Here is a 27,048-nt window from a genome sequence, read left to right as displayed (position 1 = left end):
AATACTGCTACAGGTCATTTAACCAATAAAAGAACGTTCCTCTTCTCTGCTACAGTTTATGGGCTACTTTAAGTGGGCCACCCTTTATGTGTTCCCAGTCTTGAATTCCATGGATTTTCTTTTATTTGTTTGTCTTTGCTAATCTCCATTTCCTATTCGTTCTTTTTATATTGTCCCCCTTCTAACAGTGACTGCCGAGTTGTTGAGGCCTCATCCATCAATACTGATAAATGCATTACAACCTCCTGATTCTGGCTGACTCGCCACGCTAATCGCACAGCTCTTTGCGGCTTATATTTTCAGTTAGTCCAAAAGACTAGATGCTGTTGGGGGAACTATTTCAGGTTTTATTTATTCTGGCTGACTCGCCACGCTAATCGCACAGCTCTTTGCGGCTTATATTTTCAGTTAGTCCAAAAGACTAGATGCTGTTGGGGGAACTATTTCAGGTTTTATTTATTCTGGCTGACTCGCCACGCTAATCGCACAGCTCTTTGCGGCTTATATTTTCAGTTAGTCCAAAAGACTAGATGCTGTTGGGGGAACTATTTCAGGTTTTATTTATTCTGGCTGACTCGCCACGCTAATCGCACAGCTCTTTGCGGCTTATATTTTCAGTTAGTCCAAAAGACTAGATGCTGTTGGGGGAACTATTTCAGGTTTTATTTATTCTGGCTGACTCGCCACGCTAATCGCACAGCTCTTTGCGGCTTATATTTTCAGTTAGTCCAAAAGACTAGATGCTGTTGGGGGAACTATTTCAGGTTTTATTTATTCTGGCTGACTCGCCACGCTAATCGCACAGCTCTTGCTGGTTAAATTTGTCTTAACTCTTCTCTATCCCATCGTTTGTTCCAAAATTGTCACCATCCTTACAAGTTTAGGATTAGACATTTTTGCCAGCCAGCCGAGTAACTCCTTCTCTCGCTAGCCAGCTCTTTGCGGCTTATATTTTCAGTTAGTCCAAAAGATTAGATGCTGTTGGGGGAACTATTTCAGGTTTTATTTGTCTGTAAGTGATTCTGTCTTTCTATCCTCTATGTTTTTTTTTTAATTTTAATTATCCCTTCTACAAATATACACAGCAAACGCCTTGAGCCTAGGGAATAATCAAAGTCACAGGGAGCAATATCTTTCTTTCTGATCCTCTCCGAACATCATTGGGACAAGCTTCCGCATTTTCAGTTCTTCGCGAATAATTGTGTGTACAGTTCCCACACTGACACCAAATTGTACACTTATTGTCTCCATAAACACACAACGGTCCTTATCCGTGAAATTCTTTATTTGGTCAATCAACTCTGGTGTTCTGACTTACTTACTTCATCCACACCTCTCCTCATCTCTCACAGACTCCTTGCTTTCATGGAATCTCTTATACCACTCAAAAACTGATGCTACATTTATGCAAGCACAAGCAGAAAGGTCCGGCATACAACATCAACAATGCCTTCTTTTATATGACGGGGATGCGTTCGAAATGTATACTTTTGTCTCGGGCACAATTGAACCATGATACGTCACTTTTTCATTTTAAACTTTAATTCAAGCAATTATCACCGCAGAAGTAGAAAGGTCAGGCATATAAAATCAACAGTACGTTCTTTATATATTATCTAATTAAAATTCATTATTGAGATGAGTATTATTTATCAATTTAGTTATTGCAGATTATTATCCTCATCTTTTTAGTTGTTGCACTATAAAAAACACTTGCTTTAAAAGAAAATTAAAGTTTTCTCTTCTATGGAAAAATACATTCACTATGAATTTAAACCTATGGTCAACGTTTATTTGCAACATTATTATATTAGGAAAAAATTACCGCTCCCTATTTCTCCCAGTTGTTCTAAAAATACTAAAACCTTGTTAATATTAACACGTGTGTGCTAATTTCCGTAAATTCAGTATTCATGCGAAATTGGACGTCTTACAAAGTAAATTGGAACAAATATAAAAACTGAAAATCGAAGAACAACAACATCAACAATTATTTCAACGCCAGAAGCGCCCAGATAAGAGACAACAAGGAAACTAATATGGCTAAAGGCTCAGCAATATGAAAATCGAAAATTAGGATTCGGATACTAATAAAATTAGAAAATGAGGCAAACCTAACCCTACAAAAATTGATGGAAGACTACCAGAAAATGGAAATTATTAGAAAAAAGATTCGGTGGATATCAGGCTGGACCCGTGCAGTTGTTGTTTCACGGCGTTTCAACCAACTATTCCTCTGGCCTTCTTCAGGTGGTAACCGTGACGGGATTGGAACTCCGAATCTTCTGACTGCATTCTCAGCCATTATGTATATATATATATATATATATATATATATATATATATATATATATATATATATATACTAGCCTGGGATCCCGGCGTTGCCCGGGTGTTTGGAGGTTTATGTTGAGCAAGAAAAGAAAAAAGCGGTCATTTTTTTTAACATAACCCCTTAACATTTATTGTTTTGAGCTCAAATCAAGGTATTAAGTTAGATCCATGTCTAAGGAACTTATGTCTAAAATTTCAATTGTTTAGACCAAAAATTGTCGAGGGAGTTTGGTAGAGTTCTCAAAGGTCAAATTGTTGAACTGTGACCCCTTAACAGCCAAACTTCTGGCTGAAAACCGATTAAAATATTTTCCCAAATCTCCGTACCCTGTATATCAAATGTTGAGTCTGTAGACTTAAAATTGACAGAGATGTTGTGTAGGGAAATGTACACACACACACACACACACACTTTTATATGTATGCCAGCATTTCAGCCCGGCGTTGCCCGGGTGTTTGGAGGTGTACGTTGAGCAAAAAAAAAAAAGCGGTCAATTTTTTTAACTTTGACCCCTATTATGACCCCTTAACATTTATTGGTGTTAAGCTCAAATTAAGTTAGATCCATGTCCAGCGAACCTATATCTAAAATTTTAAGCGTTTAGGCCTAAAAGTGGCTGATGAGTTTGGTAGAGTTCTGAAAGGTCAAATCGTTGAACTTTGACCCCTTAATAGCCAAATTTCTGGCTGGAAACGGAATACAAAGATTTTCCCAAATCTCAGTACCCTGTATATCAAATTTTGAGTCTGTAGACTGAAAATTGACAGTGATGTTGTGTAGGGAAATGTACACACACACACACATACACACACACACTTTCACGTTTATAGATATATAGATGTGTATTTATATTAGATTGAAGTTTACCATTGCTTATATCAGGTTTACATCTTTTTTATTTTATTATTTTTATTATGTGTGTGTGTGTGTGTGTGTGTGTGTGTGTGTGTGTGTGTGTGTGTGTGTGTGTGTGTGTGTGTGTGTGTGTGTGTGTGTGTAAGGATTGAGTAAGTCTTTGGGGAAGTGCTGCTCTCTGTGAATTTTTTACGCTTTCATAGAACCAAGCTGTTAATTGAACTTAACTCGATTTTGTTAATACCTACCTGAAGCAGGTGCTATTCTTGTTCGAGTGAAGAAAAAAAAACACGAAGTTATTTTTCAAAAATAGAAGTTCTTGATTGCTAAAATCGCCGAGGGTGTGTGGCTACGAGTTTATGGAAGAATGCAAGACGAACTGAATTTACATAGAAAAACTCATGATAAGACAAACTTTTACTCACGACTATCAGTGGTCGTTTGCGCATGTGCAACGTTCTCCGACTCATGACTTCCGGCTCTCACTAGCTCTCTCTCTCTCTCTCTCTCTCTCTCTCTCTCTCTCTCACACACACACACACACACATACACACACACATACTCTCTCTCTCTCACACACACACACATACACACACATCTCTCTCCTTCTTTTGCTATGGAGTCAATGGTGGGTTTTTAGCTGGGATTGAGTCCTTCGACTGACATTAATTAGCATTTCCTACACTGACGATTGCGAAAGCGTTAAACTAGTGTCTTTAGGTATACAATAATTATTAATATTTATTATTATAAGCCTTTTTTAAGATTCATAAATTTGAGCACTGTCTGGGGGAAAAAAAAGAAAACCAACTAGCGTTACGCACATTTGAAACTCCCGGTTGTTTAAGAACTCCCTGTCCGTTCCCCGGGGTTTTTTTTTTACGCATTTGCCATTTATAGGTGTTTAATTTCCATCAACCATCCTGGTAATTGATGCGGCCCAGGGGTAACGTCCGAGCAAATGGAGCCAAAAGTGACTTAGGAAGCTGAGTTCGAGTCCTTCGACCGGCACTAAATACCACTTCCTACACTGATGGTTGCGAAAGTATGAAACACTAGTGTCTGTAAGTGTATACATGATTATATATATACTAGCAAGGCGCTGGCGGTGCCCGGTCATAAAATATTCATAAATATTTTTAATTAATGCAGAATTCTTATTTATTTAAACAGAAATACCGTAGGATTAAACATAACGTTATTTTTTTTTTAAATAAAGTAAAAAAAAAAAAAATAGAAAGAATTAAGACAATATTATTTTTTAAAGAGTTCAGCTCTTGTAAATAAAAAAATACTAGAGCTGAGATCCAAACAAAAAAAAAACTAAACACAGTGAGTCAGTAACGATTGGGCCAAGTTGACACGATCTTTTATTAGTGTTTTCAAACCTACTTATTTTTAATATAAGTGATCTGTAATGTGAATATTCATGAATGCGTATTCGTAAAACAGTTGATAAACGAATAAAAATCCGATGATCCCTCTATGTACCAATTTTTTCAATTTTGACTCCTTAGCAGCCCTTTTTCCCGGATAAAACAGTTTAAAATTTTTCCACATGTCTGAATACCATATATATCGAATTTCAACTTTGTAGATAAAAAATTCGTTTTATATATATATATATATATATATATATATATATATATATATATATATATATATATATATATATATATATATATATACCGTCACTGGATTATTTATCTTCCACCAGACTATCCATTCATGTGTAATCACCTTTTTCTTAACCACATTCCCTCTGCTTCACTTTTTTTGTTATCAAGTAAGATCTTTGACTTACTTGTTGTTTCATCAAATACTTCTGCATGCAAAATCCGATCCCGCATTTTGCTAATTCCTACCCTTTGATGAGAAGGAAAGTATTTCTTCGAAACTCAGCGGATTAAGGACTATCCACTTATCTAGTGTTTCCTTTTCAGATTAAATATGTTTTTAACTCTTTTTCAAAGTGTTTTTTAACATGTTTTATTAACTGTTTCCTCGTATATATATATATATATATATATATATATATATACAATATTTATTATGACACTATATATACATATTTCAAGGTCGTACCATTGGTTTCGATACACCGAAAACAGTAATAATATACTGTGGAAAATCGGTATAATCTCTTCGGCGACAAAGAAAAATCTGGAACTAATGTAAAATGAACGATTTTTCTTTGTCGCCGAAGAGATTATACCGATTTTCCACAGTATATTATTACTGTTTTCGGTGTATCGAAACCAATGGTACGACCTTGAAATATGTATATATAGTGTCATAATAAATATTGTATCTTCAGCTCTCACATCTACGATCGAGCACTTTATTGGATTTTTTTCATCACCCCTGGATACGCTATATATATATATATATATATATATATATATATATATATATATATATATATTTCTGTTGAACCTAGTCAGTACTAAATGGGTGACCATTTGGGACTTCCAGGTGCTGTATGTGCTCTCCGCTTATCTCGGCATTGTTTCCAGTCGTCCTGGACTTCTCCTTGCCACTGGAGTTAAACAGTGCCGATTTAGGAGAGGTGTAGTTGGTGATTGGGTATCCTTTGTCTTTCGAAATTGAACGGAGGAATCGATATATGCAGTATTCAGAATGATTGGTTTGTGAAATTCATACACCCCAACTTTCTTTATAATCTAATGTGGCTTTTACGCTCGAATCGTCTTCCTTACACTTCAAACTTCTCTCGGACCCCCACCCCGTTCGATACCGTCGCAAAGGAAGAAATAAAACAAAATACATCAATCTGACTTGACTTTTATTTTCTGTTTTCGAAAAAAAAAATGTCTTATTTCATTGTAATTCATTATTGAGATGAGTATTTTTTTATTTATTTGTTGCGGACTATTATCCTCATCTTTCTTAGTTGTTGTTTTACGAGTTGTTGTTACCACCTGACGAAGGCCAGAGGAATAGTTGGCCGAAACGACATGAAACAACAACTAAGAAAGATGAGAATAATAGTCCGCAATAAATAAATTAAAAAAAATGCCTGTTTCTCATTTTTATTTTATCTTATTTTTTAATGTTCATTTTCTCCGCTATGACAATAACAAAACCCAACCGTCTCAACACCAGCTTAACAATCTCCCGCCGCCACCACGGGGTTACACGTCCATCTCGCCCGGTTTATTATTCATGTCTACCAACCTCATGCTGGCCATAGCCGGTCATTTATCCCCATAACAATTTACACATCCATCTTTTCCAGCATGCACTTTGCTTCTATCCTGGACCACGTCCTGTTTTTTTTGTTGTTGTTGTTTGTTTGTTTGTTTTTTTACTTTTTCTTTTGACACAAGTCCGTGCATACTTGCTAATTTGCATACGTGCGTAAAGGGCTGTTGCTGCTGCTAATACCTTATAATAATCAGTAGACAGTCAGCACGGCAGTAAATCTGAATGTTTGCATTTGTGCAACTGTTTACCACTTTTTCTTAATTACCTAAATTATTGTATTATAAATAACGACAATATTTTTTTAACTAAATATTAACAATTTTATACATACAGAGACTAGTGGTCCATTCTTTCGCAATCATCAGTGTAGGTATGATAATCACTGCTGGTTTGGATCTTCTAACCCAGTCATAAAGTAACTTTGTAGGCTTGCATTATACTTTAAGGCCACCAAAAATTAACACAAGGATTGAGGAAAATTAATTACCTATAAATACCAAGTCAGCAGACATATACAGTAAACAGTCATGTATATTGCTTATATAGGTATTTGCGTCGAAGGGGTGCAAATGCAGTGAGAACGCAGAATCACATTCTATTGAAGTACTTGTAAAACGAGCCAAAGAATCCAACATTGCGGCGATGGGACAGGGGCAAGAGCTATTAGACAGTGTAAAACGTGTATGATTTGGGGTTCTTTATTTAATCCTGTCCAAAAAGTAGGGACTAGTGTTAAGTGCACTCCCCAGCTAACTATGACACGGCTGTTTTTGTTAGATAATGGCGTCAGGGATCCCGGAACAAACGAAAATGAGAAAAAAAGACCATCCTGGTCTTTGATCTCTGATACACGAATCAAACGTCAACAGATAAAGCTTCTGAAACAAACGAAAATGATAACCAAAAACTGTCCTGGTCTTTGACCTCTGGCGCAAGAATCAAACGTCAATACAAACAATAGCACAATTTATGAATCAAGAATCACGTTTGAAGCTTTCTGCGAACTAAATGAAAAAAGCAAATGGGTCTGGACGAAAAAGGCAGTAATTGTCGGGATAGAGACGCGTATTAGCCGCTTTTTTTTTTCCTGTCGTCACTTTCAAAACCCACCATATTCTCTCTCGAAACAAGACATCCGCCGTTTGTCAAGTAAAGCTGGCTGTTTTTATAAACAAAAGAACTCGTTTTACATGAGATATGCGATTTGATGCCGTCAATAATAATTCAAAAACCACAGATGTTTTTCGAATAAATATACATTCGCATGTATCATTTTCAAGTCGAATGTAAACAAGTTCCTGTTGAGTTGTCCTCTAAAATAAACAAACACTACTCAAGTTCCACCAATGTAGATTATCACAGTGCTGTCTCACTGTTACAGAGCGTGTATGTGCGTCTGTGAAAAAATCAGCAGCAGCCGAAAATTTTTGCAGCAGCATTTGTTAAGGCACGTATGCTAATTAGCAAGTGTGGGCGAGCTTGCGTCAGAGACAAAGGAGATAAAATACTCTATGTGGTCGAGAGATAGAAGCACGTTGTTTGCTAGGGAAGATAAACGTGTGGCTCGGATCACGTGAGGTGAAAAGGAGACAGAAAGATTAAAAAACACACAGGTCGCAGAGAGTAACAACGATATGTAACAGAGCGCATATGGGCGTTTGTGAGAAAATCAGCAGCAGCTGAAGGGTAGCTGGCTAATAAAAATATTAGCAGCAGCAGCAGCCGTTAAAGCACAAATAGAACTTAGCTTGCGTCACAAGAAAAAGAGAAAAAATAGACTACGTGGTCGAGGAGAGAAGCAACTTGCGGAACGAGGAAGATGGACGTGTGAATACGAGGGTGAGAAGGTGGCGAGGACAGAGACTTTTAAAAAACACATGTGCGTGCAAAAAGACTTTGGAAACATAATGAAATGCGTTGTTTTGGAAGAAACACGAATAAATGCATTTCATTTGCACTTTTTAAAAAAAATGCCGAGACGGATTTTTATTTCTTTCCTATTTGTTTGTTCCTTTGCGACAGTACCAGACAGCGTGTGGGTACGAAAGGTTTAAAGTTTAACGACACAGATAAAAAGAAGCTGTCCCGTTACATCACCAGCCAACTAACACTTATAAACTCTTATCCTCGAGCAGCTTTCGAGATTGATGAAACATGACCATCTCACCTAGTAAAAAAATATCATCAACGTGCAGTATCCCTGTCTGTCTTGCTTGTAAGTTTTTTTGTTTTTTTTTTACAAGGGTGTCACCACTTATCAAGGCCCAGAGGCCACTCAAGGATAAGGGTTAATAGGTATACATTAGTCATTGTGATTTTAGCATAGTAAACAGTGGGAATTTTGAAACTTGGATTACTTAGGGGGACGATTCAATTAGAACTTGTTCACATTGGACTTTTTCTTTTTTTTTTTTTCATAGGTATCAACTCATTATCAAGGTCAAAGAGGCAACTCAAGGATAAGGGTTAAAGAGTGTACAGTAGAAATTGGACAATATAATAATCATTAGTAATGTAAATTTGGTAAATTTGATAACTTATATGGAACGGCTCATCAAGAACTTATTTACGTTAGACTTGAAGACAACCATATTGTAGTCAGCCGGAAAGCAGGAAAACGGAAGACAATTCAACAGGCGTGCAGTTCTAATAAAAAAGCTTTGTTCATGGAATCTACGTTTAGGTTTAGGCACAGATAAAGAGTGGGGGGAATTATTGATAGTGTTTACAGCTAGACGAGTGTTTCTTGTGAAAGTTTTGCGAGGGGGGACCATAGATTGAAGCTCAGTCGAACACTTTCCATGAAAATAACGATACATCAGAGACAATGTGAATCAACTAACCTATTTGTAACCGTGGGTCACCATTAATGGATCGTTACTGTGTACCAAGCGTCCATTAATAGCGTTATAAGTTTAATTTAGACGGTTCTGAACTGATGTAAACGATTGCCCGTTAAAAATAATTAAATGAATCTTTTCTATGAATACAATCATGCTTCGTTAGGTGTGTCAGAAATTTCGTGAAAAATAGTGAATAATTCCACCCCACCTTTCCAAGCTTATAACTCTTCGAAAAATGTAATTCAAGCCCTATTTTTTTTTCGATTAAAGGAGCAAGGACCAAGGTTTCATTAAAAAAAAAAAAACAACGTGTTTTTTTTTTTAAAGGTTTTAAACTTCGGTAAATTTCTAAAAAACACTACTTTTTTTGTTTTAAATTTGAATATATTATTTATTGACCTTTTCTCTTCAATTTTTGATATATAACACTTTGGTGAGTAAATTAATTATTTACTTTTTAATAGACATTTCAAAATGGGAGGCGTGAATTATTCGACCCCCTGTCTTTCCAAGGTTATAACTACTCGAAAAATGTAATTCAAGCCCTAATTTTTTTTTAATTAAAGGAGCAAGGACCAAGGTTTCATTTAAAAAGAAAACAAAAGAAAAAACAATAACGTGGTTTAAAAAAAAGGTTTCAAACTTCGAACTTTACAGGAAAATTTCTAAAAAACACTACTTTTTATTTTTTTTTAAATTTGAATATATAATGTATTGACCTTTTCACTTCAATTTGTGATATATAAAACTTTGGTGAGTAAATTAATTATTTACTTTTTAATAGACACTTGAAAATGGGGGACGTGAATTTAAAAAAACGTGTGATAAAATATTATATTCGGTTTATTGGAAAGAGCATAAAATTTCACATTGACACTGAAAATATCGTAAAAATAGAATAAATAGAAAAATTTTGATAAATTTTTAAAGTTTAAAAATTGAAAAATATTGAGTTCGTAAAATTCATTACTGTTTTTTTTTTAATATAAAAAATATTTCTATTACTTTTAAAGCAACTTTAATAGTTTATTTTGGAAGTATAATCCATAAAGAAAATAAACAACCCACTTTTAAAAGAGAAATTACGAGATTTTTATATTTTATTCGCAGTTTCGTGTTAGGGGTGTCAAAAATTCCTACAAAAATTCTGATACACCTAATGCTTCGTGCTCTTCAGAATTTGAACCTTTTTTATTAAATTTTAAATGGAGCAAACGCTGTATGTAGAAACCCAAATAAAAATTTGATACGAACTTTTTAGGTGAAAGAAGTTATCTATTTCGTTCGTTTTCACACGGAATCCGCCCACACGTGTTTACAACACGACACAATATTTTCTCTCTTTCTTTGTCTTTTCTGTAAAAACAGCAGTCCTTTGTTTTTAGCTATAATCCGTTATGTTACAGTTATTCTTCTTTATGACCCACAAGTTGGCTGATTTGCTTTCGAAGAAAAGAATCTCGTATTTATCTTCCAAATTGCCACGCGTCTTTTTCTTTTCTCATTCGCCATTTTCTTTAATCTCCGTGTATCATTCTGTGATTTTAATAATTCATAAAAATTTACTTTAGTAATTTATAAAAATTACACTTTTCTATAATAATTTATGAAATAAAACTTGACTTTAGTAATTTATAAAAATAAAGCTTTACGTTAGTAATTCATAAAAATTACACTTTTCTAAAATAATTCATAAATTAAATCTTGGCTTAAGTAATTTGTAAAAAAATGCTTTACTTTAGTAATTCATAAAAGTAAGACTTTTCTTTAGTGATTTAGAAAAAAAACTTTACTTTAATACTTTATAAAAAAAAATTATTTTAGTAATTCATAAAATATGAAACTTTATTTTAGTTACTAAAGAAAAGTTTTATTTTATGAATTACTAAATTAAAGAATTATTTTTATTAAAAATAAAACGTTACTTCAGTAATTCATAAATATTAGATTTTACTTTGGTAATTTATAAAAATAAAACTTTACCTTAGTAATTCATAAAAATAAAACTTTACTTTAGTAATTCATAGAAATAAAACTTTACTTTAGTAATTTATAAAAATAAAACTTTACTTTAGTAATTCATAAAAATAAAACTTTATTTTAGTAATTCATAAAAATAAAACTTTACTTTAGTAATTCATAAAAATGAAACTTTATTTTAGGAATTCATAAAAAGAAAACTTTACCTTAGTAATTCATAAAAATAAAACTTTACTTTAGTAATTCATAAAAATAAAACTTTACTTTAGTAATTTATAAAAATAAAACTTTACTTTAGTAATTCATAAAAATAAAACTTTATTTTAGTAATTCATAAATATAAAACTTTATTTTAGTAATTCATAAAAATAAAACTTTATTTTAGTAATTCATAAAAATAAAACTTTACTTTAATAATTCATAAAAATAAAACTTTACTTTAGTATTTCATAAAAATAAAACTTTGCTTTAGTAATTCATAAAAATAAAACTTTGCTTTAGTAATTTATAAGAATAAAACTTTATTTTAGTAATTCATAAAAATAAAACTTTACTTTAGTAATTCATATAAATAAAACTTTGCTTTAGTAATTCATAAAAATAAAACTTTATTTTAGTAATTCATAAAAATAAAACTTTACTTTAGTAATTCATAAAAATAAAACTTTACTTTAGTAATTTATAAAAATAAAACTTTACTTTAGTAATTCATAAAATAAAACTTTACTTTATTAATTTATAAAAATAAAACTTTGCTTTAGTATTTCATAAAAATAAAACTTTATTTTAGTAATTCATAAAATAAAACTTTACTTTAGTAATTTATAAAAATAAAACTTTATTTTAGTAATTCATAAAAATAAAACTTTACTTTAGTAATTCATAAAAATAAAACTTTACTTTAGTAATTTATAAAAATAAAACTTTACTTTAGTAATTCATAAAAATAAAACTTTATTTTATTAATTCATAAAAATAAAACTTTACTTTAGTAATTTATAAAAATAAAACTTTATTTTAGTAATTTATAAAAATAAAACTTTGCTTTAGTAATTCATAAAAATAAAACTTTATTTTAGTAATTCATAAAAATAAAACTTTACTTTAGTAATTTATAAAAATAAAACTTTATTTTAGTAATTTATAAAAACAAAACTTTACTTTAGTAATTTATGAAAATAAACCTTTAATTTATTAATTTATAAAAAAAAACTTTGCTTTAGTAATTTATAAAAATAAAACTTTACTTTAGTAATTCATAAAAATAAAACTTTATTGTAGTAATTCATAAAAATAAAACTTTACTTTAGTAATTTATAAAAATAAAACTTTACTTTAGTAATTTATAAAAATAAAACTTCACTTTAGTAATTTATAAAAATAAAACTTTACTTTATTAATTTATAAAAATAAAACTTTATTTTAGTAATTCATAAAAATAAAACTTTACTTTAGTAATTCATAAAAATAAAACTTTATTTTTGTAATTCATAAAAATAAAACTTTACCTTAGTAATTCATAAAAATAAAACTTTACTTTAGTAATTCATAAAAATAAAACTTTACTTTAGTAATTTATAAAAATAAAACTTTACTTTAGTAATTCATAAAAATAAAACTTTATTTTAGTAATTACAAAAAAATAAAACTTTACTTTAGTAATTCATAAAAATAAAACTTTACTTTAGTAATTCATAAAAATAAAACTTTATTTTAGTAATTTATAAAAATAAAACTTTACTTTAGTAATTCATAAAAATAAAACTTTACCTTAGTAATTCATAAAAATAAAACTTTGCTTTAATATTTCATAAAAATAAAACTTTATTTTAGTAATTCATAAAAATAAAACTTTATTTTAGTAATTCATAAAAATAAAACTTTATTTTAGTAATTCATAAAAATAAAACTTTACTTTAGTAATTCATAAAAATAAAACTTTACTTTAGTAATTTATAAAAATAAAACTTTACCTTAGTAATTCATCAAAATAAAACTTTACTTTAGTAATTCATAGAAATAAAACTTTACTTTAGTAATTTATAAAAATAAAACTTTACTTTAGTAATTCATAAAAATAAAACTTTATTTTAGTAATTCATAAAAATAAAACTTTACTTTAGTAATTTATAAAAATAAAACTTTATTTTAGTAATTCATAAAAAGAAAACTTTACCTTAGTAATTCATAAAAATAAAACTTTACTTTAGTAATTCATAAAAATAAAACTTTACTTTAGTATTTTATAAAAATAAAACTTTACTTTAGTAATTCATAAAAATAGAACTTTATTTTAGTAATTCATAAAAATAAAACTTTACTTTAGTAATTCATAAAAATAAAACTTTACTTTAGTAATTCATAAAAATAAAACTTTACTTTAATAATTCATAAAAATAAAACTTTACTTTAGTATTTCATAAAAATAAAACTTTGCTTTAGTAATTCATAAAAATAAAACTTTGCTTTAGTAATTTATAAGAATAAAACTTTATTTTAGTAATTCATAAAAATAAAACTTTACTTTAGTAATTCATAAAAATAAAACTTTGCTTTAGTAATTCATAAAAATAAAACTTTACTTTAGTAATTCATAAAAATAAAACTTTACTTTAGTAATTTATAAAAATAAAACTTTACTTTAGTAATTTATGAAAATAAAACTTTACTTTAGTAATTCATAAAATAAAACTTTACTTTATTAATTTATAAAAATAAAACTTTGCTTTAGTATTTCATAAAAATAAAACTTTATTTTAGTAATTCATAAAAATAAAACTTTACTTTAGTAATTTATAAAAATAAAACTTTATTTTAGTAATTCATAAAAATAAAACTTTACTTTAGTAATTCATAAAAATAAAACTTTACTTTAGTAATTTATAAAAATAAAACTTTACTTTAGTAATTCATAAAAATAAAACTTTATTTTATTAATTCATAAAAATAAAACTTTACTTTAGTAATTTATAAAAATAAAACTTTATTTTAGTAATTTATAAAAATAAAACTTTGCTTTAGTAATTCATAAAAATAAAACTTTATTTTAGTAATTCATAAAAATAAAACTTTACTTTAGTAATTTATAAAAATAAAACTTTATTTTAGTAATTTATAAAAATAAAACTTTACTTTAGTAATTTATAAAAATAAAACTTTACTTTATTAATTTATAAAAAAAAACTTTGCTTTAGTAATTTATAAAAATAAAACTTTACTTTAGTAATTCATAAAAATAAAACTTTACTTTAGTAATTCATAAAAATAAAACTTTACTTTAGTAATTTATAAAAATAAAACTTTACTTTAGTAATTTATAAAAATAAAACTTCACTTTAGTAATTTATAAAAATAAAACTTTACTTTATTAATTTATAAAAATAAAACTTTGCTTTAGTAATTCATAAAAATAAAAATTTATTTTAGTAATTCATAAAAATAAAACTTTACTTTAGTAATTTATAAAAATAAAACTTTATTTTAGTAATTCATAAAAATAAAACTTTACTTTAGCAATTCATAAAAATAAAACTTTACTTTAGTAATTTATAAAAATAAAACTTTACTTTAGTAATTCATAAAAATAAAACTTTATTTTAGTAATACATAAAAAAAAACTTTACTTTAGTAATTCATAAAAATAAAACTTTATTTTAGTAATTCATAAAAATAAAACTTTACTTAGTAATTCATAAAAATAAAACTTTACTTTAGTAATTCATAAAAATAAAACTTTACTTTAGTAATTTATAAAAATAAAACTTTACTTTAGTAATTCATAAAAATAAAACTTTATTTTAGTAATTACAAATAAATAAAACTTTACTTTAGTAATTCATAAAAATAAAACTTTACTTTAGTAATTCATAAAAATAAAACTTTATTTTAGTAATTTATAAAAATAAAACTTTACTTTAGTAATTCATAAAAATAAAACTTTACCTTAGTAATTCATAAAAATAAAACTTTGCTTTAATATTTCATAAAAATAAAACTTTATTTTAGTAATTCATAAAAATAAAACTTTACTTTAATAATTCATAAAAATAAAACTTTACTTTAGTATTTCATAAAAATAAAACTTTGCTTTAGTAATTCATAAAAATAAAACTTTGCTTTAGTAATTTGTAAGAATAAAACTTTATTTTAGTAATTCATAAAAATAAAACTTTAGTTTAGTAATTCATAAAAATAAAACTTTGCTTTAGTAATTCATAAAAATAAAACTTTACTTTAGTAATTCATAAAAATAAAACTTTGCTTTAGTAATTTATAAGAATAAAACTTTATTTCAGTAATTCATAAAAATAAAACTTTACTTTAGTAATTCATAAAAATAAAACTTTGCTTTAGTAATTCATAAAAATAAAACATTATTTTAATAATTCATAAAAATAAAACTTTACTTTAGTAATTCATAAAAATAAAACTTTATTTTAGTATTTCATAAAAATAAAACTTTATTTTAGTAATTCATAAAAATAAAACTTTATTTTAGTAATTCATAAAAATAAAACTTTGCATTAGTATTTCATAAAAATAAAACTTTATTTTAGTAATTCATGAAAATAAAACTTTACTTTAGTAATTCATAAAAATAAAACTTTATTTTAGTAATTTATAAAAATAAAACTTTATTTTAGTAATTCATAAAAATAAAACTTTATTTTAGTAATTCATAAAAATAAACTTTATTTTCGTAATTCATAAAAATAAAACTTTATTTTAGTAATTTATAAAAATAAAACTTTATTTTAGTAATTCATAAAAATAAAACTTTACTTTAGTAATTCATAAAAATAAAACGTTGCTTTAGTAATTCATAAAAATAAAACTTTACTTTAGTAATTCATAAAAATAAAACTTTGCTTTAGTATTTCATAAAAATAAAACTTTATTTTAGTAATTCATACAAATAAAGCTTTGTTTTAGTAATTCATAAAAATAAAACTTTATTTTAGTAATTCATAAAAATAAAACTTTACTTTAGTAATTTATAAAAATAAACCTTTACTTTACTAATTCATAAAAATAAAACTTTATTTTAGTAATTCATAAAAATAAAACTTTATTTTAGTAATTCATAAAAATAAAACTTTATTTTAGTATTTCATAAAAATAAAACTTTATTTTAGTAATTCATAAAAATAAAACTTTATTTTAGTAATTCATAAAAATAAAACTTTATTTTAGTAATTCATAAAAATAAAACTTTATTTTAGTAATTCATAAAAATAAAACTTTATTTTAGTAATTCATAAAAATAAAACTTTATTTTAGTAATTCATAAAAATAAAACTTTATTTTAGTAATTCATAAAAATAAAACTTTACTTTAGTAATTCATAAAAATAAAACTTTATTTTAGTAATTCATAAAAATAAAACTTTATTTTAGTAATTCATAAAAATAAAACTTTACTTTAGTAATTCATAAAAATAAAACGTTGCTTTAGTAATTCATAAAAATAAAACTTTACTTTAGTAATTCATAAAAATAAAACTTTGCTTTAGTATTTCATAAAAATAAAACTTTATTTTAGTAATTCATAAAAATAAAACTTTATTTTAGTAATTAATAAAAATAAAACTTTATTTTAGTAATTCATAAAAATAAAACTTTACTTTAGTAATTTATAAAAATAAACCTTTACTTTAGTAATTCATAAAAATAAAACTTTATTTTAGTAATTCATAAAAATAAAACATTATTTTAGTAATTCATAAAAATAAAACTTTATTTTAGTAATTCATAAAAATAAAACTTTACTTTAGTAATTTATAAAAATAAAACTTTTCTTTAGTTATTCATAAAAATAAAACTTTATTTTAGTAATTCATAAAAATAAAACTTTATTGTAGTAATTCATAAAAATAAAACTTTACTTTAGTAATTTATAAAAATAAAACTTTACCTTAGTAATTCATAAAAATAAAACTTTGCTTTAATATTTCATAAAAATAAAACTTTACTTTAGTAATTTATAAAAATAAAACTTTACCTTAGTAATTCATAAAAATAAAACTTTGCTTTAATATTTCATAAAAATAAAACTTTATTTTAGTATTTCATAAAAATAAAACTTTATTTTAGTAATTCATAAAAATAAAACTTTGCTTTAGTAATTCATAAAAATAAAACTTTATTTTAGTAATTCATAAAAATAAAACTTTATTTTAGTAATTCATAAAAATAAAACTTTGCTTTAGTAATTCATAAAAATAAAACTTTACTTTAGTAATTCATAAAAATAAAACTTTGCTTTAGTAATTCATAAAAATAAAACTTTACTTTAGTAATTCATAAAAATAAAACTTTACTTTAGTAATTCATAAAAATAAAACTTTATTTTAGTAATTCATAAAAATAAAACTTTACTTTAGTAATTTATAAAAATAAAACTTTACCTTAGTAATTTATAAAAATAAAACTTTGCTTTAATATTTCATAAAAATAAAACTTTATTTTAGTAATTCATAAAAATAAAACGTTACTTTAGTAATTTATAAAAATAAAACTTTACTTTAGTAATTCATAAAAATAAAACTTTGCTTTAGTATTTCATAAAAATAAAACTTCATAAAAATAAAACTTCATAAAAATAAAAATTAACCTTAATAATTCATAAAAATAACCTTTGCTTTAGTGATTCATAAAAATAAAACTTTATTTTAGTATTTCATAAAATAAAAGTTTACTTTAGCAATTTATAAAAATAGAATTTTACCTTAGTAATTTATAAATAGAACTATAGTTTAGTAACTTATAAAATAAAACCTTACTTCAGTATTTCATAAAAATAAAACTTTACTTTAGTAATTCATAAAAATAAAAATTTACTTCAGTAATTCATAAAATAAATCTTTACTTTAGCAATTTATAAATATAAAACTGTACTTTAGTAATTCATGAAAATAAAACTTTAGTTTAGTAATTCATAAAAATAAAAGTTTATTTTAGTAATTCATAAAATAAAACTTTACTTTAGTAATTCATAAAAATAAAACTTTACTTTAGTAATTCGTAAAAATAAAAGTTTACTTTAGTAATTTATAAAAATGGGATTTTACCTTAGTAATTTATAAAATAGAACTATAGGTATGTATTCATAAAAATAAACCTTTACTTCAGTAATTCATAAAATAAAACTTTACTTTAGTAATTCATAAAATAAAACTTTACTTTAGTAATTCATAAAAAATGTAATTTTAGTAATTTATAACGTAGAACTACACTGTAGTAATTCATAAAAATAAAACTCTACTTGAGTAATTCATAAAAATATTAATTTGACGTTAGTAATTTATGAAAATAACAGTTTACTTAAGTAATTCAGGAAAATAAAACTTTAGTAATTCATAAAAATAGAACCTTACTTTAGTCATTCAGTAAAATAAAACTTTGCTTACGTAATTCATAAAAATAAAATTTTACGTTAGTAATTCATAAAAAATAAAATTTTACGTTAGTAATTCATTAAAATAAAAACTTTATTTTATTTATTCTAAAAAAATAACACTTTATTAATTCATAAGATAAAACTTTACTTTCTAATTCACAAAAATAAAACTGTTTTAATTTCATAAAAATAAAATTGTACTGAGTAATTGATTAAAATTAGACTTTACTTTAGTGATTCATAAAAATAAAACCTTTACTTTAGTAATTTATATAAGATAAAACTTACTTTACTTAGTCATAAAAATACAAACTTTACTTTAGTTATTCTATAAAATAAAACGTTTTTTTTTAGTAATTTATGAACATAATAAGTAATTCATAAAAATAACACTTTACTGTAATAATTCATAAATATAAAACTAGAAATATATAAATAAAATCTGGGTCGGCATTTTTATCTTTTTAACAAAAGCTTTTAGTATCTGTTATTTTTTTTTTTAAATAGTGTCTCGTTACCACATGTCCATTTTACTAGGTTTTTCTCCTTCCTTCGACCGCATCCGGTCACAGCCGGCTAATTCTCGTCCTCGACCTTATGTGTCTATTATTTCGAAGTGCACTTGGCTTCTGCCCCGAGCACGTGGTGTATTTTTTCTCCTCTTTTTCCTTTTTCTTCTCACGCTGACTACCTAATTTGCATATGCCTTTTTTTTCGGCTATCACATCTTCTGTAAATCTCTTTGCAGCCAGCTATGTTTCGCTGCTGCTAAGACTTTCTAAGGCGCTCATATGTACTATGTTACAGCTTCATGTCTTGTCTGGAGCGATTTCCATAAACAAAAAATTTCATCGATTTCATCGATTTTTTTTTCAATTTCAAATTGTCTGATGAATTTCAGTAAAAAATAAAACTTCTATTTCTTATTTATTTTAATTGGTATAAAAATATTACAGCAAATTTGAATGAAATTTAATTATAAAACTCTACCTGAGAAATATTATATCGTAGCGGTCTATTAAAATCAAGTGTTAACGAGAGAAAGGCGTCATGAAAGTGATACAATTCAATGTCGTTTGTCGTTTTTTTTTTATTGATCATTTACAAACTCTGAATTAATTAAGTCAAACTTTTTTATATAAAAAATGCACAAATTTTCATTTACGTGAGGTTGCGCATATAAAGGTTTGAAAGAAATTTAATCAATCGATATAATAATACACTAACACAACCGATGTGTGTGTGTGTGTGTGTGTGTGTGTGTGTGTGTGTGTGTGTGTGTGTGTGTGTGTGTGTGTGTGTGTGTGTGTAATCACATTTTGCATCCTTTTAACTCTATATAATAACATCGCTGATACTTTGTGTGGTTGTACGTACGTTATCACCATACACACATATTTAAAATCTATGTAATAATACGCTTAGGCATTTCGTACTTGTACGTACGTTATCACCATGCACACATATTTAAAATCTATGTAATAATACGCTTAGGCATTTCGTGCTTGTACGTACGTTATCACCTATTAATAATTTCCCCAACTCTTTATCTGTGCCTAAACCTAAACATAGATTCCATGAACAAAGCTTTTTTCTTAGAATTGCACGCCTGTGAAACTTTGTTCTGTTTCGCTGCTTTCCAACTGACTACAATATGATCGTCTTCAAGTCCAATGTAAACAAGTTTATGATCAGCCATCTTAAGTAATCAAATTTAACAAATTTCCACTACTAATGATTACTATGACATTTTCCACAATGACTGCTGTACACTCATTAACTCTTATCCTCGAGTGGCCTTCTTTTTCTATACCATATTCACCCCAAATAAGGAGTTGAGCAACAAGATGTCTGTTCACATTACATTTAAACTTCGGCATGTTAGTACAGTTGGGAAAGCAGAATCCCAAAAGGAAGTTCCAAAGTCTAGCAGTTCTGGGGAAGAAACTATTGGAGTAGAAGGCATCTTACATCTAGGGATCTCTACTGTGAAGGGGTGGGATTTAACTGCTTGTCGGGTTTGTCGGGAGTATTTACGTCGATGGGGTACAAGTGCTTGTAGTTCGCCGGAGCATTCACAATTAAAATACTTGTAGAACAGGCAATATTTCGACGATGGGACAGAGGCTGAAGCTTAGATGACAGTTCAGGACTTATCAGTTGGGCGACTCTCTGTTGAACCCTGTCCAGGAGTGACAGACTTGTAGCAAATACATCACCTCAAATGTGACAACAGTACTTCATACATGAGCGAATGGTAGCCTTATAGAAATACTTTCAGGCGTAAGTAGCTTTACGCCTGAACGTATCCTGTACTTCTATAAGGCCACCATTCGCCCATGCATGGAGTATTGTTTTCACATCTGTGATGTTAGGCTGTATAAAACGCTTACTTTAATAAAAAATCGCGTTCCTTTTTTTCGTCGGATGTTTAGGATTACTGCTATTTATAGAATACATTCAGGTACAAAACCTATCTAAGAACAGTGGCAGTTACATAAAGTACATTTATGTAAAATTTCCAAAATATCGGTTTCTAGCATGGTAGAGAGAGCCCACCTTCTTCGCAGCGGGCTTGGCAATGCTCTCGATGTATTTGTCCCAACTTATGTTCCCTGTGAACGTTAGGTGGAGGAGTGATGACACCTTTGTAAATAAATAAATAAATAAATAATAATAATAATAATAATAATAACAATAATAATAATAATAACAATAATAACAATAATAATAACAATAATAATAATAATAATAATAACAATAATAACAATAATAATAACAATAATAATAATAAAAATAATAATAATAATGGCAATAATAATAACAATAATAACAATAATAATAACAATAATAATAATAATAATAAAAATAATAATAATAATGAGAATAATAATAATTATAAAAAGGATAAGAATAATAATAATAATAATAATAATAATAACAATAATAACAATAATAATAATAACAACAATAATAATCATAATAATAACAATAACAATAATAATAACAAAAATAATAATACTTATAGCAATAATAATAGTAATGACAATAATAATAATAAAAATAACAATAATAATGATAACAATAATAACAATAATAATCATAATAATAATAATAACAACAATAATAATAACAAAATAATACTACTAACAGCAATAATAATAATAATAATAATAATAATAATAATAATAATAATAATAATAATAATATAAAAAGAAGGATTCCAGTGGTTGATGAACTCACACGTGACAACAATAATTCCAGCACAGACGAATGGTGACTTTATAGAGATAAATATATTTGCAGATTGGAACTTTTTTTTCATCCCGGCAATGTCAATATCGTCCATGTATTATTGGTCTTTATTTATGTTTTTATGATCTGGTTCTCGCCTCGTTCTCGTCTCGTACTAAAGTCTCGTTCAAATCTCGTTTAAAACTTGGGCATGCTTTAGCATAGAAAATAAACCGAAAAAGTAGTCATTAAACAAATATATATATATATCTTTTTAATTCTACCAAAGTCAAGATAAGTTACTCTTGTACCTATGTGGATAAGCTTTTGGTGTTTTAACTTATTTTAAAGCGTGTTTTTTTTTTGTTTAAAGCGCAAGTAGCGCTGAGCGCTTAATTTACAATGAACACCAAGGTAGCGAAAATGAGGTTGTCGGAGTGTAGTCCCGAGAACCGTTCGAAACTCGAAAATAAATTAAAACGCTATTAGTAAGCATGCAAAAAATATTACCGTGACATTTATTGGAGAGATTTCTATCAATATTTTGTTTTATTTTTGAGTTTTGGTCGATTCTCGGGTATCGAAATGTGGCAACCTCTTGTCTGCCATCTTTGTCGCCGTTTTGATTAAAGCAACATTACTTGCGTTTTAAACTTAATAAAGGCTTTAAAGTAAGTTAAAACACCCTAAAAACTTATCCAGGTAAGTAGAGAAGTAACTTATTATTCCTTTGGTAACATTTATTTCTTATATATATATATATATATATATATATATATATATATATATATATATATATATATATATATATATATATTGTTTTAACAAAAACAAAGACTTCAAAGAATGGGTTGATAGCAACAAATAGTGTATTTCATCGTTAGTTACAATTGTTTCAAGACTATTCGGACAAATCCAAACATTATGTCGTTTGAAAATTTTCACAAGAACAGCATTTCTTCAGACTTATATAATAAAAAACACTTTAACAACAAAACATTATGGAAACCATTTCCCTTATAAGGAAAAGAAAACAAGCGAAAATATTTTACCTATATCGCATCCTTGCAAAGCATTTTTTAAAAGATTTATATATTTACCTCATTTTCGTATCTTCATTAAAAAAAATCAAACAAAACATAATACAATGTTGCCACCAATTACTTATGTCCATTTTGTTTTAATAATACTATTCATTGATTTCTTAAATTAAATTTCTTTATTTCTTTATCTAATTTAAATTATTTTTTTCATTAATCCGGACTAATCAACTAAGTTAAATTGTTACGATTCTATGTTAGTTTCGTATCTGGAATTTGCTTTATTTATTTACAAAAATATCGGCTAACCTATTTATGTGATTTAAGAAAAGTGTTTGTTTAAAACTTATTCAATAAGGAAAGAAAGTTTAACATTACTTTATACTTAGCTCATTCTCATTATTCATTTAAAATCGAGGATCTCAATCTATTTTTTATTTTTATTTTCTTTCATTCTTTACTATTAAGATTTACGATTATCGGATATTTTAGATGTAGAAAGGGAGATAACTCTGTATGTTCGAAATTTTAAAGGTTTAGTTTAAATTATAAGTTACCAAAATCCTAAAATGTATTCATAACGATGAAAAGGAAGTAACTCAAGCCGTTCAATGTTTCTAGGTTTGGTAAAATTCCTAATATGAATTTATGATTTATTTATTAATTAAACAAATCCAATTAAAACTAGGTTAACCTATTCAAAATATAAGTTTGTAATGCATATCTTAACCATGATACTAATTTTATTATCAAAGATTTAACCTACGTTTGCCATTCAACCATAATTTTGTGAGTTTATGCGTGGCTTTAATATAAAATAACAATTCGGGAATTAAGTTCTTAAATATTTATCTAATAATAATACACACCCCATTAATAAGTATTCTAATAATAAATCTAATATTTAGCTCAATGTACGTTTTACTCCAATGAAATGGGGGTTCACCTTGGTTTAATCGTTTAGAGCAAGAGTATTAGTTTAAAAGCTAGGATTTTTCAAGTTTTAATGATCTAAAAACAGTATCAATTAATCCCCATTCTTTAATTACTAATATTTTTTTGTTGAATTCATATTGCTAATTTTTGTTAATCTATTTTATTGATATAGAAACGGTATCAACTATTTCACTATCAATATGACAAAATTCACTATTTCACTATCAATATGACTAAAATTGCGTTCACAGTTTTGAAACAATATTGCTAATCTTTGTTAATCCTTATTATAGATCTAAATTTCTTATCTAGTAATCCATTGTCTTTATTTCTAAAAATGTATTTCTAGTAATGAATTGCTAGATTTGAATAATTCATTACATCTAATTTACATCGTTCTTACCTGTTTAACTCTACATTAACTTATATATATATATGTATGTGTGTGATTACTTTATTTAATCACATAATATTAATGTACAAAGATATAATTTTATGCGTAAATTTTCAGTATTTACTTCAACAGTGCTCAATACATTGATAGAGCTAGGTAGTAAGTTATCAAAATATATATGACAATTAAGCTACACAGAATATTCCGTGTTTCTTTATCGTGAGAATTCATCAGGCTTATGCCATAATATTCTGTGTAGCTTAATTGCCATATATATTTTCATAACTTAATATATATATATATATATATATATATATATATATATATATATATATATATATATATATATATATAGTCTTGGAATTTTTTTAACTTTTAAAACTATACAAAAATAAACGATTTAATTTTATTTTTTATCATTCGTTAGATAACTATTTAGTCAGTAAGTCATTTAATCACCTGCAATCAATGCATCAACTTGCTATCTCGAATTCACTATAGCACTAATGGTAATTTAAGGGATCATCAGTTGTTTACCATGAAACACTGTTTCGGGGATTTAAAAACAAAACAGTATATACAATCATGGCTCCCCAGCAATGTTAATCAAACACCATCACCCTTAATCTTAAGAGGAAGACATTTTACAGATATTAGATCTAGTTTCCTATTCTTAATTGATTTGGCTAGCCTATTCATGTTATGCAAGTTTCGTATGTGTCAGGTCATGTCATATGCTACTGGTACCATGTAACTCAGTACTACCTGCCTCATGGCCGGGTCACCGGCGAATAAACTGGTTCCCCCACCAGACTTGTTTGGTGAGGAGGGTGGCTAGTCTCCCTGAAGGATTAAAAACAAGACCTTCCAAAGGACGAATGAACCCTTTTTCGGGGTCAACGGCCAACTAGTACCGTGTGTGTTTGTGTGTGTTGGGGTGGAGAGGGCTCCCGTAAGCCATGGTGAAGGCAACCTTTCTAGGAGAAGCAAATCTCTAATTTAAAAAACCATAAAGCGGAAGACCAGTACCCGCATTAAGCTGGTCTGCAGTTTAATTTGTTGCTAGCTATCTTGCTCTTGCTTGTTGCTGGATCTCAACATTTTGAACCGAGAGAGAGACTTAGCTGTTGTACAAAGCTAAGACTCTGTAACATCATATTAGTATAGATACTCCCTCAGACATTTGGAATCATGGATTTAAAATGTCTGAGGGAGTGGCACTCGTCTGACAAGACGTTGCAATCATCATGTATGTATGCATGTGTGTGTGTCCACCACTTCCCCGATTTTCACTTATGAATTGTCGATCTGTGATCTTGTTTATGTGTTTCTGGTTTCGTTCTTGTCTCGTTTTGTTTGTATTTTCTTCTAAAACTCGTTTAAATCTCGTTCAGTAAAAAGTTCTTAAATTTTTATATATATATATATGTGTGTGTGTGTGTGTGTGTGTGTGTGTGTGTGTGTGTGTGTGTGTGTGTGTGTGCGCGCGTGTGTGTGTGTATTTACGCAGCATTTTTGCTGTTAGGCATATTCTCTTTATATATGATAGATGTTGTTTTTTGTCCATTAATTCTATTTCCGAATAACGGAATTCTCTTCTGGCAGGACGTGGCAGATGCAATCGCCATATTTATCATAAGTCCAAGTACTTTACAATCATTCAAGATTCATCGCCAGGGAAAGATTAATCTAACCGGTTTTAAACAATTTATATACGTTGTTTTCTTAATTGGTTAATAGCAATAACATCCTAGAATGTTTGCAAAGTTATTTGCTTTGATAACTTTACAAACAATTCAGCATGTTATTATTGGTAAAGTTTACTTCATTAATACTAGTTTTTTGTTCGTAGTAATGCGTCTATATATAAAGTTTTCGTTTATTATTAGTGTGTTCAACTAAAATCTTGCTAAATCGAGACATGATAAATATGGTGATTACATCAGCCAGTTTCAGCCAGAAGTGAAGACTGTTATCCGGAAGTTGAAAAGGGTCGGCAATAGAATTAATAGACAAAAAACGTCCATTTTATTTTTTAATTAATGAAATATATATACATACATATATATATATATATATATATATATATATATATATATATATATATATATATAATTCTTACTATAATTATTTTTGTATTTTATTAATTTATTTATTTTGTTAATATTTTATATATATGTGTAATTTTTACTATAATAAATTTTATATTTTATTTATTTATTTATTTTATATACGTACATATATATATAATTTTTAGTACAATTATTTTATATTCAATTTATTTATTTATTTTATCTATATATATGTATATATGTACATATATATATACATATATATGTACATATATATGTACATATATATGTACATATATGTGTACATTTGCATGTATATATGTATATTTATATATATATGTACATATATATATGTACATAATATATATATGCACATATATATATATTTATTTTATCTATATATATATGTATATATATGTACATACATAGATGTACATATATATGTACATATGTATATGTACATAGATATGTACATATACATGTGTATATATATATATATATATATAAATATATATATATATATATATATATATATATATGCGTATTCATGCATAATTCTTTCTTCTTCATATTTTATGCTGTTTTTTTTTTCTTTCTAATTTTCTTATATATGTATATTTTCCTTCTTTGAGCAGACCTAGACGACAGTGATGATGAAGGGACTCTAATAGAATACGAAGACTGTGAGTGGACCGATCGGCGCCTGAGCGAAAGCACCAGCAGCTGGCATGAC

At 26.8% G+C, this 27,048-nt stretch overlaps 1 protein-coding gene across 1 annotated transcript in view; it reads left to right on the top strand.

Moving 5' to 3' along the window:
- The window catches only part of LOC145266352 (gamma-aminobutyric acid type B receptor subunit 2-like), a 1,041,657-nt gene that overhangs the window by 1,013,272 nt on the left and 1,337 nt on the right, over window positions 1-27,048 (top strand). Inside the window, exon 21 of the mRNA XM_080121967.1 lies at window positions 26,951-27,048. This exon is cut by the window's right edge and continues 1,337 nt beyond it. Coding sequence (XP_079978093.1) covers window positions 26,951-27,048 — 98 coding nt within the window. The remainder of the gene's footprint in view (window positions 1-26,950) is intronic.

Source organism: Euprymna scolopes, chromosome 41 (assembly GCF_053919585.1).
Source record: "Euprymna scolopes isolate OS-2025 chromosome 41, ASM5391958v1, whole genome shotgun sequence".
Lineage (NCBI taxonomy): Eukaryota > Metazoa > Mollusca > Cephalopoda > Sepiida > Sepiolidae > Euprymna > Euprymna scolopes.
The sequence above is the reverse complement of the archived record's forward strand: the minus strand, read 5'-3'. Positions and strand labels throughout refer to the sequence as shown.